The 18805-nt window shown below is 37.7% G+C and overlaps 1 gene segment (V, D, J or C); it reads right to left on the bottom strand.

Annotated features, from left to right (window-relative positions):
• Nucleotides 1-18029: 18029 nt before the first annotated feature.
• LOC104847934 lies at nt 18030-18652 on the bottom strand. The segment is given in 2 exon segments: nt 18030-18486; nt 18598-18652. Coding segments are annotated over 2 exon segments (378 nt in total).
• Nucleotides 18653-18805: the final 153 nt, after the last annotated feature.

Here is an 18805-nt window from a genome sequence, read left to right as displayed (position 1 = left end):
TTGAACTTTCTCTCTGTAGTACATCATGTTTTTTGGTTTAATCATCTTGGTGCAATTACAGGGATCAAAGACTTAATATTCATATTAACAAATATATATGATATTTAACATCTGGAAAAAATTGTACTATACGGTATATCTGTGGTTATTCTTATAGCTTCTTAAACACTGAATTATATAATTCAATTTTATAGCACATACTATTCATATGATGGAAAACAATAATCTTGTCACCTCTTTTTAATGGATATTTGACTATTTCCATAGACACAGTAAAGTTTTTATTTCCATAGTTTATATTCCAGGTAATAGGTTTGAGTCAACATTATTCATATTTTAAATTGTATTCTATTCATAATTACAGATTGCAGTAGAATGCCTGTTGCATATTCCAACCCACAATGTAATGGGTTCTTCTCTTAGTGATCAAACTTCTAGAACAGCTAATAAAGAGTACTAATCAAACCATTTATATTTCTTTTTTTTTTTTTTTTTGGTACCAGGGATCAAACTTGGGACTTTGCGCTTATGAGGCAGGCAATGGAAACACAGAGCTAAATCCCTGGCCCTTATACTTCTTCATTTGAGAACATTTGCCCTTTTTAATGAACTACTTCTTGGTTTGTTAAATTTTTGTGTTCCTTCTAGGTTCTGTATATCAGTCTTCAAATGAATAGCAGGCAAAAGTTTTTGCTCCATCTGTAGATCATATCTGCACTCTGCTCATTGTATTCTGTGCTATGGAAAACCAACATAATTTGATATAATCTCTTTTGTTTAGTCTTGCTTTTGTTTCCTGGATTATCTGAGTACTATCTAGAAAAATCATTACTTGTATCAGTATTTTCTATGTTTCCTTCTAGTAGTGTTAAGGTATCAGGTCTTACATTTAAGTCTTTGATTTTGAGTAGACTTTGGGAAAGGATGAGACTAGGAGTCTAGTTTCATTTCTCAAAATGAAAAATATCCAACGTTTATTTGAATGGTGGTAGTAGTCAGTGTTGTTATTCTCCCTTAGGAATTTTGAAAGTGGATGAAATTAACCTGACCCAACCGATGTCAATGAAGGAGGACACAACAGTGGAAAGGTGTATCACAGTGACCTTGGAATGGGTCCATGGAATGTAAATTGTAGTCATATTCTGGAAGTCAAAGAATCTTTAAAGCCTTCATAAGGAATATAATCCTCCTAATTTATGAATTTTGGCTTGGTAAAAATTCAGACTTCCACAACTTTGACTGTAAACAATTTGCTCTACTTGAAGGCAGTGAGATGTTGGTTTGTTAGAGCATCAATAAGGGATTTACAGAAGGAGAAAAAAAGGCCTTTCCTGCCAAGTAGGTGTCTGTCCTCTTATCTCCTAAATATTTCCACAAAGTTATCATTTGGTTCCAATTTTAACAAGTAACATCTGGTATTTAATGATATATAGTGCTATCTATTGTCTGAGTTCAAAACTACTATCTCTTCAATCTATATATGTCAGAGTTTGATGTTGGCTCCATAGAAGGTGGGTAGAAGGGGAGGATTTAGTTTGCTTCATGTTTGTGCATTTTTACTGTATCAGAGAAAAAATGGACTTAGAGAATACAATGTGAGAAAAGACAGAGTTGTAGCAATGGAAAGGACGGAAGAGATGTAGAATATCTGCCCTGACTCCATATCTAAGATAAATTAATATGAAGTCTTGAAAAAACTTGTGTTTTGTTAAAGAATCAACAAACAGGACTGAGACAAAGACTGAGATCACAGTATTATCAATCAACAGAAGTAAATTTCAAGTTATCCTTCTGGTATTGTCTCTCTTCCTACTTTATAGGCCATGGGTTTATTTCTGAGGTGAAAGTGGCCACGTACAAAGAAAATGTATAACATCACAAAGATGTGAGTTCAGATTCAGCCCCACATGCACCATTGTGACTCAGCACAAATTATCTGCATGATGCAGTGATTATTTCCTTTCTCTAAGAAATGGAGCACTTAATATATCAAAGGGTGACCTGTTTTTTTAACAGCAATATATTGTATGCATTATACATGTTCTCTACAAGATAACCACTCCTTTGTATGTAACCTGTAATGTCATAGAGCGAAGCTATTGTACAAAATATTATTAGCTAGATGTCATTTTTTACTAAACATCATCAATATTTAGTATGCAAAAAACATATGCCTCACTATAATATATAACATATATTCTATGGAGTTTCGTGTGTTTGTCATTCATCATAAAAACTTCCTTCAGTCCAATTATAGGGAGCATTAGAAAGTTGACCATGGAGATTACAAACAAGCAGAGCAGCCTTAGTTCAAGTTTTCCCTGAGCTGAGGGTTCAAGGGTTGTGATAACCAATTACCAAACCTTGGTAAAACAAACTTTTGTAGTTTCATATATTTCTGACAGAAACCTATTCACCTTCAATGAGACAAGATCAGAGTACAGTCAGGGACCTTCAGAATCTCTCAGGCAGTATCTTCCTTTATTCTGGTGCCTGTTGTATTCCTAGTCTGTGGTTGTATCACTTCACTCTCCATCCTCTGTGCTCACGTGACCTTCTTTCTCCATGCTATCTACATTAAGGCACTCCTCTCTCTCTCTCTCTCTCTCTCTCTCTCTCTCTCTCTCTCTTTCTCTTTCTCTCTCTCTGTCACAGCTGGATTTAGGGCTATTTGCTTAATACAAGATAACTGTCCCACATCTATGGTATTAATTTGCATGTACAATAGTGTTTTCCTCATTTACAACCACCATGGTACATATCTGATATGGTTAATATACTCAGTCTTCTAAATATTTTAAAAAAGTAACTTCTGTATATGCATATACCAATATCTAGCTAGCTTTCTACTTATCTATCTTCCCATCCATCTATCTCTCCTTCCCTCTCCCTCTTTCCATTTTGCTCTCCATTCTTCTATCACAATCATATACCACTTCAGTTCAAAATCCATCTTCTTAAAATGTCCAAGCTCAGAGCTGCTTTCACTGGAGGTCTTTGTTGGGGGTTGCTTAAAGAATTTCACTACCAAAGGAAGAACACAGCCAAAGAAGCCTGTTAACCATGTGGAGAGAAGCTGTTTTCACAGGGAGCAGTCAGGAGCACTTAATCCCTGGATGGTTTCAGGATATTGAGGCTTCAGGTTGTGTAAGGGTGATCCCTAGCTCAATAGCATCTACCTCTGTCGTCCATTATAACCCTTTCCTCTCACTGTGGACAGCATATTAGATTAAACAGAGATATCAAACAGAGATGAATGTTTTTATTTCTAACAACCTGCAAAATAGATGATGCCAGTTATGTCTTGGCAAATTTTAAGCAACAGGACATCTGCATATTAAGGCAAAGAATGAAAAATTTCACTTTTATTTTAATACAGTTATTCATTGTGTGTTAAAAGACTGCTGTACTTTTTAAATCAATTTTTTTTTACATTGTGACACTGATATCTTTGCTGAGATCCCAGACTTGCTAATATTTGAATGAACATCACTGTGCATTACATATGCAGCACACTTCTAAGGATTCTGGAAATAGTGACCACATTGGGCTGCATTTTATCAATTCCTCAGCATCACCAGCTCACCTGGAAGCACATTACTCAAACTTCTTTTTCTTCTGTTTTTCCTGAACAATTGCTCAATTAGGGACACTTGTGTGAGATTTGGAATTCAGAAATGAAGAATTAAATATACACAGCACCTTCATACAGATGCTTGGACAGAGATAAGGACTGGAAAATCATCAGTCAAGTGTTACAGAGAGCTAAATGCACCAGCATCCCAGCTCTAGGCTTTCCAGACATAAGCGAGGCTCACAGTGGCAGCAGTGTCTAACTTCAGTGGCAAATAAGCTGTGGCTGCAAGTGGAGAACCCTAAAACCACAAACTACATCCCCTATGTAGTGGCTGTAGTGTAAAAGTCACTTCTCATTGTCAGTACAATCCTACAATCTGTGAATTAAATGTCCACTATGGCTTTTGTTTTGCTCTATGAAGTAAAACTTATGACCTAGGCCAGACTACTCCCATGTAATAACATCTTTACTTTGTTACATAAGGAGGATTCTTGTGTCTGTACTGCTGGGGCTGGGGAGGAGGCATTCAAAGAGAGTCAGGGTACAGAGAGGCCTCCTTGGTTCTTTCTACCAAAACTGTATACTGATCTTCAGCTCCTAGCACACCAAAAAAATGTTCATAGTTGGTGCAGGTACCAGCACAGGCATCTGGAGCAGCCCACCCTCACACTTCCACTTCCCTGATGGTTTACATTATGGCTTGTGTCACTATGAGAGGGTAACTGCTGCTGTGTTGATAATAAAAAGTTGCAAAATCTTTAGGCTCCAGCTGCTGTTTACAGAATGATCCTTCCTGGATCCATTGCCACTGAACCTTCACTGAAATTCCTGATTTAAATAAAAAATTCCATAGATCAGGAGCCTAAGAGGTTTCCCTTCTGAGATCAGCTTATGTTGTGTACATGGCTGATATTCCTTGGATGTCTCACTAGATTGCTCATGCTCTTCACCAGTTTCTAATTTGTCTTTAGAATTTGAAGACACCAAATGTCATTCAAATTCTTGAATCTACAATGTTCTCCAAACCTGTGTATTGTTTGATCTCCTAATTTCTTCCAATTGCTGTTAGAGCACACTTTAATTGGGTTTAGCACTGTGGCCCAAGCTATCTGAAGGAGCAAGCATCTAGGAAGGTCCAGGTAGAAGCCCCACACTGGATATTACAGCCACATTACGGTCTATAGGGTGTTCCTCCATAGGGGTGGTGGAACTATTGGCTCAATGTTAGTGTCAAAGAGGGGTGGAATAAGAAAGGAATTCACATAGGTAGGTGTCTTCTGATGAGCTGTAAGACCGAGGCAGGGTGAAAGCAATATCCATGCAAGGGTCACAGCAATGACAATGGCCACAGGAGGGATATCAGATAGTAAGAGGGAGTTTTCTAGAAGGAAGATAATAGAATGTGAAGACATCTAGGATTACATTAAACAGGTTGATTGATCAAGAAATTTTGTTAAACTTTGTAGAATAGCATTGAAGATATAAATGTAAACTCATGCCATTTTTAGAAGGATCTATAAATATATATCTGTGTGGATTGAGATATAAAAAGATAGGTAATTTTCCCTAGCCTAGAAGAAATTACCCTCTAGTCTCCCAAATCACTCATTTTTTTCTAAACCTTATTATTTAATAAATGGAAATATTAATTCTTAGATGAATGTCTATTGCTCAATCTAGATTAGAGAAAATGCAAAGTCAACTTGGACAATCTTGAAATTAAAGATAGGCTCAAAGTATGTGGGTGTTATAAAAAAACCAATCAAACCCATTTGAATGGAAGACCAATTGGCTGCATGAGAATGATTTTGAGCATCAAAATAACTAATTGCCAAAGTTAATTTGTGGTTTGAAAATACCTAGGCAGGTAGGAATGGCAGTTTCCTGGGGAAGATAGGGCTAACACACCAGTAAATGGTGGCTCTTCCATGTCCAGAATATCTTCTGGTTTTCTCAAGATGGCAGCCAAGTAGGCTGGAGGAGTCACCTGGGGGATACCTAGAGGATTTGTGAATCAAAGAGAGTCTCCAGGGACTGCAGTCTGTTTCAGTCAGGAGACTCCATATCTAAACCTCTCAATTCTTTATAATGTATTATTAAATATTGGAAAACATTTCAGCCTCACAAACCAAGAGATATTTCAGACCTTGTGTATGGCCTGCCAAACCCCTAGAGCCAAAGTGGAATACAGAGCCTTGTTCCCTGACTGTTTGGAATTCAAACTTAGCTCAAAGAGTGTTACCTAGTCTTTTTTTAAACCCAAACCCAGTCTGAGTGCACCCCCTGGAGATTATTAAAATCATCTTTAATGGCTGCCCCTTTAGAGGGAACAGTTACAAGTGGCTATCAAACAACTATGGCTATCAAAGCAACAATGAGAAATCTGTATAGCTGGGTATTCCAGTGAGATAAGCTGTCAGGTTAGGTCCATCTTAAAGCTGTCTGCTTTCACAGATGTAAAAGGCTTTATTTTCTTTGATTCTAATTACAAGAAATCTCTTTGAATTGACTTACAAAAGTTCTGACTAGTCTTTATTATAGTTACAAACCTAAAAATTATAACAGAGTTATTAATTAATTAATTCAACTCGGCCAAATTCATCTGAGTGCACTCTGGTTTATAAATAGATTGTCTTATGTGTGTGTTAGTCTACCTATCTGTCTGATCAATTTGTTACAACACATACAGCTGTTTTGTTTGAGCTCAATAAGTTTTTCTTTTTTTTTCCTTTTGGATTTTTTGGGAGGTTGCGGACCAGGGATAGAACTTGGGCCCTTGCACTTGCAAGGCAGGCATTGGTACCACTGAACTAAATCCCTGGCCCTTTTGAATTTTTAAAAAGAGGTTTGCCAATAAATTAAGTTCACTTATAGATAAATTTCACTGAAGACAGGTTTTCAGATGATCCAAATGATGTCAAGACTAGTTGTACAAATATAGTACATATTGTTGTCTATGTTCAATTGTTATGGAAGGAATTGGCAAGTGACACACAGAGGCAGAAGAATGAAAGTAAAATTAAAAAGTTTACTCCATCAATGGGGACTGATTACATCTAATGGTGGTGCTCTGATCAACTCCACCATTGGGTTACAGTTTCTTCTTTTAATAGGGTTTTATAGCCTTGATCTTATTCAGTTGGTTACATTGCATTTTAACAGTTCACATTGCTGATACCCAAAACATGGTGGTGAGGCAGTTGAATTTCAATTCCATTCTTTGTTAGGGAAAGTTACCTTTAGGATTTATCTGTTCTAGCCAAGGAGAAGGGATGGGTTTGGTCAAAGATAACAATGGTTCTTTTCATTTACAAAACTAGATTCCTCCAGTGGCCCTAAATTCTGAACTAAACAGAACAAAGGGCAAAATTATCTTACATTGTGACCTTTCCTAGGTTTTCACTATTAAAGTTTTCCCTATCATAATAACTTAGGAATCTTTCATTGGTCAAAAATAATATGGTAATTGTTATGATCTGGCTATCATACATCATCCAAAAATTTGTCAAGGTAAATAAACACTACTGGGCTTAGAAAAACTAATGGACAGGACTACCCTGGGTAAATAAATGAGTAACTGCCCAGAAAATGTTGTTCCAGCCTTTTTTCACAAAGGGGACCCTAATAATTTCCATATCTTTATGGGAAATACATTGCTAAACATATTTTTGTGATATGTATACACTGGTCATGGTCAAGCAACTAAATTTTCTATGGGAAAACAATAAGGCTTTATTAAAATGCTCTTGGTTCAAAACTAAATTCAGGGGCAAAAGATTTAATATAACTGTGATACTCATTGTTATTTCATGACACACTACACACATTCATGCCTTCTGAGTGTACAAGCCTTCTAATATATTGTTTATGGTAATGATCTTTTTTCATGCACCTATTTGCCTTTCTATTTTTCTCCAACTACTTGTGTAAAGCCAACATGAGATAACCAATCAAAGAACAGTTTTTCTTAAGAATTTATATGATGTATATGTTATATGTATCAGTATACTTAGGGAGCTCAGATGACAAACAGTCCAAACAATGTCACACACTAAAATTAGAGGCTAGATATAATGAACATCTAAGGTACAGTTATAAGTCAATATGTATGTTCTCTTTAGATGACATCCTATTGAAGGATAACAAATACATTTTCTTTATGTCATTTAATGTCTTGTGATCACATGGAGATATTTGACTAAGAGACTATTCTATACAAAGATGGACATGTAAGTGTTACAAAGATAATGTCATCATGATTGTCATGCTAAAATACTATGTGTGGCTCTTGATATCAAGTTTCTTTTATTGTATGTAACTGTTGTCTGTTAAAATTCTGCTGGATTCAACTACCAAAACAGCCATGGTTTGTATGAAACAAGAGTCCTCTGGGATTTATATTTCAAAAGTGCTTAATATCCAGACAAAATTATCATATTTAAGCTCACTGCTCTTACTAAAATACTAATCTCACTGATCTTCTCTTCTGATTGTTCAACAACTAAAGTTCAGAAACAAAAAACTACAAAGGTAACTGGGCTAAAAGGGCAACCAATATTTTGGCTCTAGCCCCTCAAGGTCAACAAAAATTCAGAACATGAGAGAACCTTTTTTATGAGACTCTACATCTGTAGTAAGTCATCCAATCTCCTGAGCAGGGAGATTGCTGGACAACAAACCAACAAATGTACCATGTGCCAAAGAAGGGTCACCAAAATGGAAAACTCTCACATGCTTTCACAAAAACCCACATGGTTAAGCAAGGCCGTGACCCATCCTGACAGCTGACACTGACCAAAGTGCTGAGATGCTATATGCATGGTCCCAAAATAATGCATGAGGAGACTTAACTGACCTTGATAGATAGCAAGAGGTTCATATTGGTTGGCACAGGTCTCACTTGATCTTAAAAGCCAAGCATTCATAATAACCAAAAGAGATATTAAAAATGTCATAGTAATAAAGCTAGATATAAAAAGGTGCTCCAAGAGCTGACCCCTTCTGGAATTTTTCAGCTGTTGTGGCAGCTGACCACAGTTATGGATCATTAGGAAAAACTACAGTAAAACCTATAAGAGCTCAACTAGAGTTTTAAATTTCTTACCTAAACTCTTCCTTCAAATTGTCTGTGTCTTCTCACAGCTAAAGTTGGAGAGCTTATTACAAAATATCACACTTATAGATAACCTCCATCAATAAAAAAGTATAACTGGTTAAAGTCATTATTTCAGTTTCTAACTGTGACTCTTTTGCCAACCTACCTTTCCATTCTAGATTTCATGCTTAGATTATATATGCACTAATTTAATAAAGTTGTGTTTATTGTTGCCTAGAGGATGCTAAATTCCAAGTGTCATACAAATTAAACCAAAGACAAATGTGTTAGACCCCTTTTTACTGGGATCCACCAGATCAATCTTGTAAAAAGTTCATAACTGCTAAAGTACAATATGACCTCTATGTGGGATTCTAAAGTCTCCTGAACATTCTCCTTATCCTCTTTGTGGGAGGCTATTACTAGTTCCTCCTGCTGGAAATGCTTGTTGCCCATATTCATAGCAGTCCTACTGGCTTTATTATTTGGCTCATGTATTCCTAAGTGTTTCTTTGGCTTTGTCTCCTCTAGACACAAATCTATATGTGTACCCAAGATGATAGTGCCTGGCACTTATTGAGACCTTTAGATAGAACCTCTGTAGAGTAACTCTTGCTGATGACCACCACTATGACCCTTTTCAGGTGGAAGTAGCCAGAACAGTCTTTGCCCCTTGCCCCCTCATGGCAGTTAGGGGTATTTCTTCAGAGGGGAGAATATTGTAGGTAGGTAAATTAATTAAATATCTTGTGGACTCTTAGAGCCAGCCCTTGAGGTATCAATGTGGAGGACATTCAAGCCAATATGGAGAACAGTGTAGGAATCAACATGAAGGACAATCAAGACACATCCATTGAAGGCCAGCATTGTAAAAGAAGAGAAACTACCACACCCACATAGGATGAATTATTGTGACTGATACTCTAAATAGTTATCAATCACCTGGGTGAGGGACCAAGTTATTCCAAGAAAGGTCCCTGACCCACACTTTACTTAAAATCCTTGCTCACTCCTTGTACTCTTGCTGTGTGATTTGCTTCCCCATTGGATCTCCATTTAATAAATATTATCAAAATGACTGCACTTTTACTCTTCCTATTTGACTATAGTTTTGTCTCACCTTGAACCCACCTCAGCTTATGGCTTTGTCCCATGAAACAACTTTAAATTGGGTGAGCAGGTAATCCATTTCCTGGTCGCCCTTCTGTCTCTGTTAGACAGAAGAAATCTTTCTCCCAATAAATTTTTCCTAGTCTCTAAAAAAAAAAAAAAAAAATCATGTTAACTTGTTATCACCCATTGAAAGACTCCATGAATGTATAATTATATTTTAATCAGGAATAGGATAGCATAAAACATTAGGTGACTTCCTCAAATATTTATTTATATAGAAACGGAAAAGTAATAGCAGCAAAGAATTCTGCCAACATCAACTTCCTCTGGGAACAAGAACATCACAAAGGGACTGCACAGACTTAAAAACTACAAACTTTGAAGTCACAAAATGGAATGAAAAAAGGAAAGCCACACTTCTGAAAATTCCTGCATGTTTTGTGTTATTTTGAATTCTCCCTATTTCATCTTTAGAATTGGCATGTATATATTTCCCCAGAAATATTGGTATTCTACCAAACTTGAGGATTTCGTAAGGGGGAGAAAGTTGTTTTGAATGAAAGAATTCAAATGTTCTATCTCCCATCTATGAAATGTGATTTTAAAAAAATATGGTGAATGCTTCTTCAGACTACAATCTAATGAAAAGCAGGCTTAGAAAATTATTATGATGTGTCCTCATCCACCATATTCATAAGATCTTGCACTATATGAGTGATGGCTCTTCCCCAAATTGAAAATACTGTCCTTCTAGTCTGTCAGAGTTGCCAAGCCAGGGAACACACTGTGGGCTCCATTCCATGAGGATATAGATTACTTTAGAAATATTTTTAGTCCCTAATGTTGAAGTTATATACCATCTCAAATAATAATACAAGGGTTGATTCAAAATCATAATGTTTGAATTAAAAAATTTGTAAAAGATATATTTCCAGGAATCTCCTTCAAAATATTCCCATTCACATGAAATGCACATATCACATCATTCTTGCCCAATTCTGAAGAGCTTCTAGAAGTTCTCTTATGTGTCTCTACTAGGTATAATAACAAATTTTTGAAGAATCCATTTCAGGCTTCCATATAATAAAAAATCAGATTCATGAGAGCATTATGATGTGTCCTTTTCCCCAAATTCATAAGATCTGCCACTATGTAATTTCTATCTCCTCTGCAAACCCAAAATTACTATATTGGGTAAACTTTTTAAAATCATTTTGTTTGTTAAGTGCCTATATACAAGATTCCCATCATAAATGTAATCATTATATACTGCAAACGTGTATAAAAAAGAATTTTAATTATAAATAAATAAACCAAGTGACCCAGGGCCTTCACACTGAAAAAAAAATGAATATGAATCTAATGCAGAGATTTTGACTATATTGTATGATAGCAAAGCATCTAAGAGATATGGTGCCTCCTTACTTTCATCTAAGCCCTGCAGACTTTCTGCTGCATATGTCAGGACAGTTTCTCAGGCAAAGGGCTGACATGTGTGAATCCAGGGCTGTGTGGGGAGTAAGCAGCTGGGGAGACCAGAGAGGAAGTTTATGTTTGAGGCTGAATCACTGTGGGAGGAGTGCTATAACTCTGTAGACAGTAATAATCTGCCACATCTTCAGCCTGCAGGCTTCTGATGATCAGAATGTCTGTGTCAGACCCACTGCCACTGAACCTGCATGGAATCCCAGATTCCCTGGTGGATGCCCAGTAGATGAATATTTTGGGAGACTGTCCTTATTTCTGCTGGTACCAGGATAAGTAGTTCTGGTTATCGTTCCTCCATAACAGACTCTGGCTGGACTTGCAGCTAATCATGACCCTCTTTCCAGTAGACACAGCCAAGGAGGCTGGAGACTGGGTCATCACAATGTCCCAGCAGACACCTGCAATCAGAGGTGGATAATGATTGTACACACACACACACACACACACACAGACTTCATCTTTTAAATATTGAATTAAATCATTTAAAATATTGACTGTAACACTATTATAAAGCAGTATATACTTGGGTCATGTTATTCCTCATTGAATTTTTAAATTATAATTTTAAATCTACAAAGATATTACTCTCAAGGATTTGTAACTGTTCAGTATGTCACCAGAAAACCAGAGCAACAAGCATATAAAAACCTGGGTCTTCCACATCATCTTGTTAACCTGCCTCCTGATGGAGCTCAGATCTCCTTGCAAAGGCCCCGTTTATAAAGTCTGAGACATTTGGCTGGCCCTGGAGGAGCCTATGAAAAGTCATCAGTAAATGAGGAAGCAAATTCCATGGGTAATTAGTTATGAAAGTATCTGATTAAACCAAAAGCCAGAAATACCACCACAGAAAGTGTACTTGAGGAACAACAAAAACACAGTAGTCAATTCAGAAGCTCTTAGATCAGCTTGGAAGTTCTAAAATCACAAACCATTAGATGGTCTACTTAGTTTCAAATAACCAAAAGCAAATTTCATTGGACTGTATTTTACAAGAAAAATAGGCTAGATGCTTAATATCAACACACATTGTTACATAATAAAGCATGCCTAAAAAAAAAAGCCAGAATATACAAAGAGTAAAGCAAAGGAGGCGGGAAAAGAGGGAAAACAAAGGAAAAGACAAAACTTCTAAACAAATTTAAATGTCCTATGAATAAAATGATGTCTATTTCCAAAGCCATATGCCATGAAGAACACAGCCAACACCTCAGCTCCAGTTTCTACCCTGTGCATGGGCCACAGAGCCAGGTGACAGAACCAGAATTCACCCTGTAAGGAATCCTAAGGGGCCCTGGTGTAAGCTGGGGGCCAGAAGGGCTCCATGTAAGAGGAATCAAAGACAGGCAGAAAACTCTCCTTTCCACAACTACCAGGAACTGAAAAAGAGGGGTCCAAGTATGCTGGAAAATGTGGAGAGAAGAAAGGATAAACTTAAATTGGGAAGTAATGTGTGCAGAGCAAAACGAACAATTTTTTTTAACTCCAAAAACACCTGGTTTAGAGAACACAGAAATCAACAACCATGAAATTAGTTTAAGGCAGAATTTCTAATTATAGACTACCTGAGTTAAAAGCTCCCCAAAGGAGGACATTGCCATCCTAATTCATGAAGAAATCTTACAAGTAAATTTTCAATCATAAATAGGCCACAAATACAGATTCGTGGCATCTCAAATGAAAAAGATAATTTGAGGGCCAGGGATTTGACTCAGTGTTTCCACTGCCTGCCTCGCAAGTGCAAGGACCCGAGTGTGATGCCCAGTACCAAAAAAAAAGAGATAATTTGAGTATAAATGAAAAGCAATAGAAACTTTACCACAAAATTTAACTATCCACCTGGAAATTATGACATTTTTGGGAAAAATTATAAATATGTTATAATTTAGAAGTAACTATAATTATATAGATATTATATTCAAAGTAGAGAAAGTTCAAAAATTAAAACAAGATTAATCAATTGAATATAAATGAAATCTGTGCATTTACTTCCCAATACAAATTGTTTAATTTATCTCAAATTTTTAGAGTAAGCCAGAAATAATGTTGACCATCAAATATATTTTAATTTTTCCATTTAATAAAATTGATCTCATATTATATTTTCCTTAAATAATTTATTCACATATAAAATATTATTGAAATAAATTCTTGGAATCTAATTCAAAAATTGCATAAGATTACTAGGATACACTTATATGAGAGAGACAGTTAATATGTAGATTGAGGAAGTTCGTAATTTCCAATTGTTAGGAAGCAAAGTAGTAAAACTATCTACATTCATTTAGAACAAGTTGTCATATCTTCTAGCTCTTTGTTTAAAAATCATACTTTGGTTTTATTTCTGCTTTAAGGAGTTCAAATTTATTTTCTTTCATTTCACTTATACTGATTGTTTAAGTTAAGCACCTGGAAATCAGGCTCTTGAATATCTAAGAAAATCGCACATGTAAACATATCTGCTTCTCTCTGGATGAAGCAGATTTTTCCACCTGCTAAGTTCTCTTGAATTGAGTCCGTTTATGCAGTCTACTTACAAGGTCCAGGAGAAGACCATCTCTACCACTTGTTCCAAACATTCTCAGAGCTTAGAGATCATGTAGGCAAAGAGGGAAAAAATAACCACAATTTTTTATTTGTAATGAAAGAAGACAGAATATTTAGCTCCTCATTTTTGCACAAACAATGCTCTAGTGACCACAAAACACAATGGGTGCATTAGATTCCTTGTTTTATCATAAAAATATTACAAACTTTGTTAGTGGAAACCACACAGATTTATTCTCTCACAGGTGGGAGACAGAAAGTCTGGAATGAAAGTTCCTCAGCAGCTCTGATGCAGCACACTTTTCCACAGTGACCACATCAGCAGGAGGCCGGAGGATGTCAGTCCTAGTTTCAAATTACCCTGAGACATTAAAAGACTCTGCTCATCTGGCTATTCTAATCAGTGGAGTCTCCTTTTACTCTGTGACACATGATGGTGGTGGACCAATACCCATGACCTAAAAGAAGAAATTTGGGAAGGATTTCTCTATGTTGATTCAAAAAAGCATAAACATAAAATTTTCCCTGGCTCCTTCTGTACAATGAGATCAAAGGGGTTCTTGTCTTAAGAAATGTTTCACTAAACTGATATGTACAGAAAGAGATAAGCACAGTGTATCAGTTTAAAATCTAGTTACCAGGAAGTTCATACTTACTATGTAGGAGTTCTCTCTAAATGAAAGAGATAGATTATTTCACTTCACAGTATTTTTGAATTGAGTGCTCTTATGGAGTCTAATCACAGGGTCTGGGAGAAGATCATATCTAACCCTGTTCCCAACATCCTTATAGTTGCCTTGATAACAACAGATGGCAGAAGCTCTTAACTAACTCCACTCCATAATGTTAATGATAGAAAACTCGGATGATCAGCCCTTGTGAAGTGGGAGTTATTAATTTCTCTCTTTAGCCAGAGGGGGATCTGAGTAGGCTGTCTTTTACTCTCTGAGGCACTGATATGGACAAACACTTGCTCATCCTAGAATCTCTTCAGAAGGAAGCTCACAACCATTCTGACCCCTGCAGAGGTCTAGTCTTTCAGAAGGGGGTCTAAGCCCAGCAGCAGGCAGGATGGAGATTATCTCCTTTGGTTTTCCTTCTAATACAGAATACATTTTATATTACTTGGTTCACATGAGGCCTATACTCTTGCCCTTGACTTCTCCCATGTGCCTAAACTAGGGAATTTCTAGTGTGTCCTAGGCAAAATCTTCCCTTGCAAATCTGAGGTAAAAGCCTTTTCCTGCCTTGGCTGCTCAGTTCTCCTCAGTTCAGCTTCTCACAGTGAGGTTACCTGCTCAGTTGCTAGCTTAGGGTTATTCCTGCTCTAGATCCCCCATGAAGATAGAGGGAAATAAGGAAGCAAGTGAGGGAGGAGAGGGTGCTCTGGGGACCCACAGCTTCCTTAGCATGTTCTCTGCACATGTTAGACACACAAGAATCATCTCCAGGAAGTGACAAAGATTTCACAACAAGCCTGGACCTGTGCTCTAGTGACAACTGTCACATAGAGATAGATTGTCTAGGGAAATTCAAAAGATCTCTGTGTGGCTAGCAAATCTTGGGTGCTTTTTAAAAAAATAGAATATATTTGGCATATATATCAAAATCCCAAAAACAAGCCTGAAACAAGCAAAAAATAAAAAAAAATATTAAGATGACTGATATTTCCGGCTGATTATTTTAGAATCCACTGTGGATACTGTGATGTTCCAGACTCCACTCTCCCTGTCCCTCATTCCAGAGAGCTGAACACCATCTCCCACAGATCTAGTCAGGGACTCAAGCAGGTGATACAAATATCTACTGCAATTTCCACTCACACTAATGCATAAGATATCAAACTGCTAGTCCTGGGTATCAGACAGCTTCAAAGGCAGTGGGTCAGAGACAGATTTCACATTCCATATCTTCCTGGTGGCATCTGAGGATATTGATGTTTATTACTACATCAGCCTATATGTGCTTCTCCCTACAGCGGTGTAGTCCAGAACGCAAACTTCCCTGCTACTGGGGGCTCATGTGTTGCTTGTCGGGGAAGCAGCACAGCAGGTTTTCTGCATCTGTGTAAGAAGAAAATTTTAGAGAATTCAGGCAAACAATCTGCAGCTGGGGTCTGTGTCCCATGGGTGCCTCAGCTTCACGCCAGGTAAAACCCATTAATACTTGTGTCATTTACAACAGCCTTTGCATTAAGTGCATAGTAAAAAATTGAAAAATATGCATAGTTAAATATGTATATAGTAAAAATAGAAATAATTCAAGTACCCTTCCAATGAATGACAGAGAGGAAGATTCCAGAAAGAATCTTTTGAATAGAAAGAGCAAGGTAGTGTAAATGATTTCTACAGGTTTCTATTCTGTTCTTTGCAAATTTGGAATACAAACAAACTGACAAACACAAAAATGCCTTCACCTGAAATAAGTCATGAGAGGAAAATCATGAAAAACGCCTTCATGTTTGTTCTTGATATTGAACTTCTCTGTTATTACTTCAGGATCCAGAGGACACTGGGGTGATAATGCAGACTCCTCTCTTCCTATCACCCCTGCACAGCCGACCTTCACCTCAGGAAGAGAACAGGTGGTGCTTTCATGTCTGTGCCTGGTGCCACCGCATAGTTCATGGGGAAGTGGGGCAGCATGCGGGGCTCTTGGGCTTCACCGATTCTTTCATTAATACACAGCCTGAACAAATGCCAAGTGGGTCATATCACACATTTTTCAATCACTCCAACAGGGCACAGATGAACTTCAGAATGTGACCTGCCTTCCTCATGTATCTGGTGGTAAATTCACACAGATGATAATTCAGGAAAGTTCTTTTAGTTCAACTGTGTGTTAAATATCCCTGTCTTCCTCTTTTGACAACATCTGAAATTGCACTAGGGATCAAGTGGTAAACACAGGACAATCTTTCACTTAACATAAACACTCTTATTTAACACCTGCAAAGGTCTTTTTCCCACATGCAAAGCCTACTCAGAATAACACTTGCAAATGTGTTAATCATTACTTGGTCTACTCAGCCATTAAAATATGATTTTTGTGTATACATATACTACATATGCTGTCTTTCTTCCTCTTTCTCCCTCCAGCCATGATCACAAATCAGCCCACTTCCTGATAGACCCCATTAGGTCCTCAATGAAAATAATCTCAAAGTCTCAGGAACTTGGAAGTGGATGGTTTATGGTGGTGCTATTAGGAATGGATATGATTGTTCTGTTTGGAGGTGGGGCCTGGTCTGTTTGTTAAAAGAGTAGTATTGAATCATTCCTGTAACTTTGTGTTTTTGTTTACAGTATGTTTCCATGAAGTTTTTAGCTATGACACCAGACTTGCTAATAATGCTTGAAAGCACATGCCCTATAGTAGGCTCACCCTATATCTGCAGAAATCTCAGAGTTGGAGTGATAGTGAACATAATGGGTCACTGTTTCACTACAAGTTCATCATCAGTTGGGAGGCTTGTTTCTCAGACTCCCTCTTCCTTAGATGGCTTCCTGTAAATGGTGATGCCTTGGTTTGCAAACTTAATTTCTTTTAACATTTGGAGGAAATTGACTGCTTTTGTGTTTCTGTGGGGAAAGTGGCCACAGTCCCACTTGTCACCCCGTGGGAAATTTGCAAAAGGAAGCACAATTTTGCAAAACACTTTGGTTTTCAAACAGAACCATCTGTGAAGAGAGTTATAACTGTAATTCCAAACAGAGCCCTCATGACCCAGTAATGCTCAATTAGGAGTCCTCCCATAATTGTCGAAATCAGAAAAGAAAGATTCAGCAGTCATCAGCAGCCTGCTCACAGATGCCTGGAGAGAGGTGGTGGCTGGAGAATCTCCTGATTAATTGTTCTCACCAGCTGTGGGCAGTAGTGCCCAAACTTGGGTATCCAAGGCATGTCTGAGATCCACATGGTGTGGGGTCTGCACTTTCAGTAAGAGATGCACTCAGTCTTTGTGGGAAAGACCAGAGAATTTCCTATTTGTAGAACAAATTTTATGACTGCAAGTGCCCATAATGACAATCATGTAGACACCAGTTTACTCTATTAAAGAAAAGAGTACTTGGAAATTCTATTGTAACTTGTAACTTGTCTTTTGCTATAAGAAGCCAACTCTTGAGGACACCTGCATGCACCAGTTTTATTGATCTGAGCCATTTATTTAATGAGCAGGATAATATCATGTCTGTGGAACTGGGGCAGGGCATGAAGAAAAAGTTATGGTACCCAGTGTCCTTCAAAGAAAGCCTGCAACTTAGAAAAACTCTCAGCAGCAGAAGGCATCAGAGGTAGCAGAGGGTGCAGCCCAGGCTCACACTTCTGCTTTCCTGGGTGGTTTATGTCATGGCTTGTATCACTGTGGGAGGTAAACTTTTATACTGCTGACAGTAATAAGTTCCAACATCTTCAGCCTCCACACTGCTGATGGTGAGAGTGAAATCTGTCCCAGATCCACTGCCACTGAACCTCGGTGGGATCCCAGATTCCAAACTGCTTGCATAATAGATTAGGAGTTTAGGAGCTTTCCCTGGTTTCTGTTGATACCAGGCTAAATAACTACTTATGCTCTCACTGGCCTTGCACCTGATGCTGACTGTGTCTCCTATAGATGCAGAATGCGAGGATGGAGACTGGGTCATCTGGATGTCACATCTGGAACCTGACATGGGAAACATAAAAACAGAAATCTGTCAGATTAATCAGGTCAGAAGGTTTCCCTGAAGAGTCAGCATAGCCCACCAATGTGCAACACAGCACTGTCCTATTTTACCTGGGAGCCAGAGCAGCAGGAGCCCCAGGAGCTGAGCGGGGGCCCTCATGTCCATGCTGAGGAGACTGGGATCTGGATGTCACATCTGGAACCTGACATGGGAAACATAAAAACAGAAATCTGTCAGATTAATCAGGTCAGAAGGTTTCCCTGAAGAGTCAGCATAGCCCACCAATGTGCAACACAGCACTGTCCTATTTTTCCCCTG

This window comes from Fukomys damarensis, unplaced genomic scaffold, assembly GCF_012274545.1.
Source record: "Fukomys damarensis isolate Sample0158 unplaced genomic scaffold, DMR_v1.0_HiC HiC_scaffold_2, whole genome shotgun sequence".
Lineage (NCBI taxonomy): Eukaryota > Metazoa > Chordata > Mammalia > Rodentia > Bathyergidae > Fukomys > Fukomys damarensis.
This window is presented reverse-complemented; position numbering and strand designations above follow the sequence as displayed.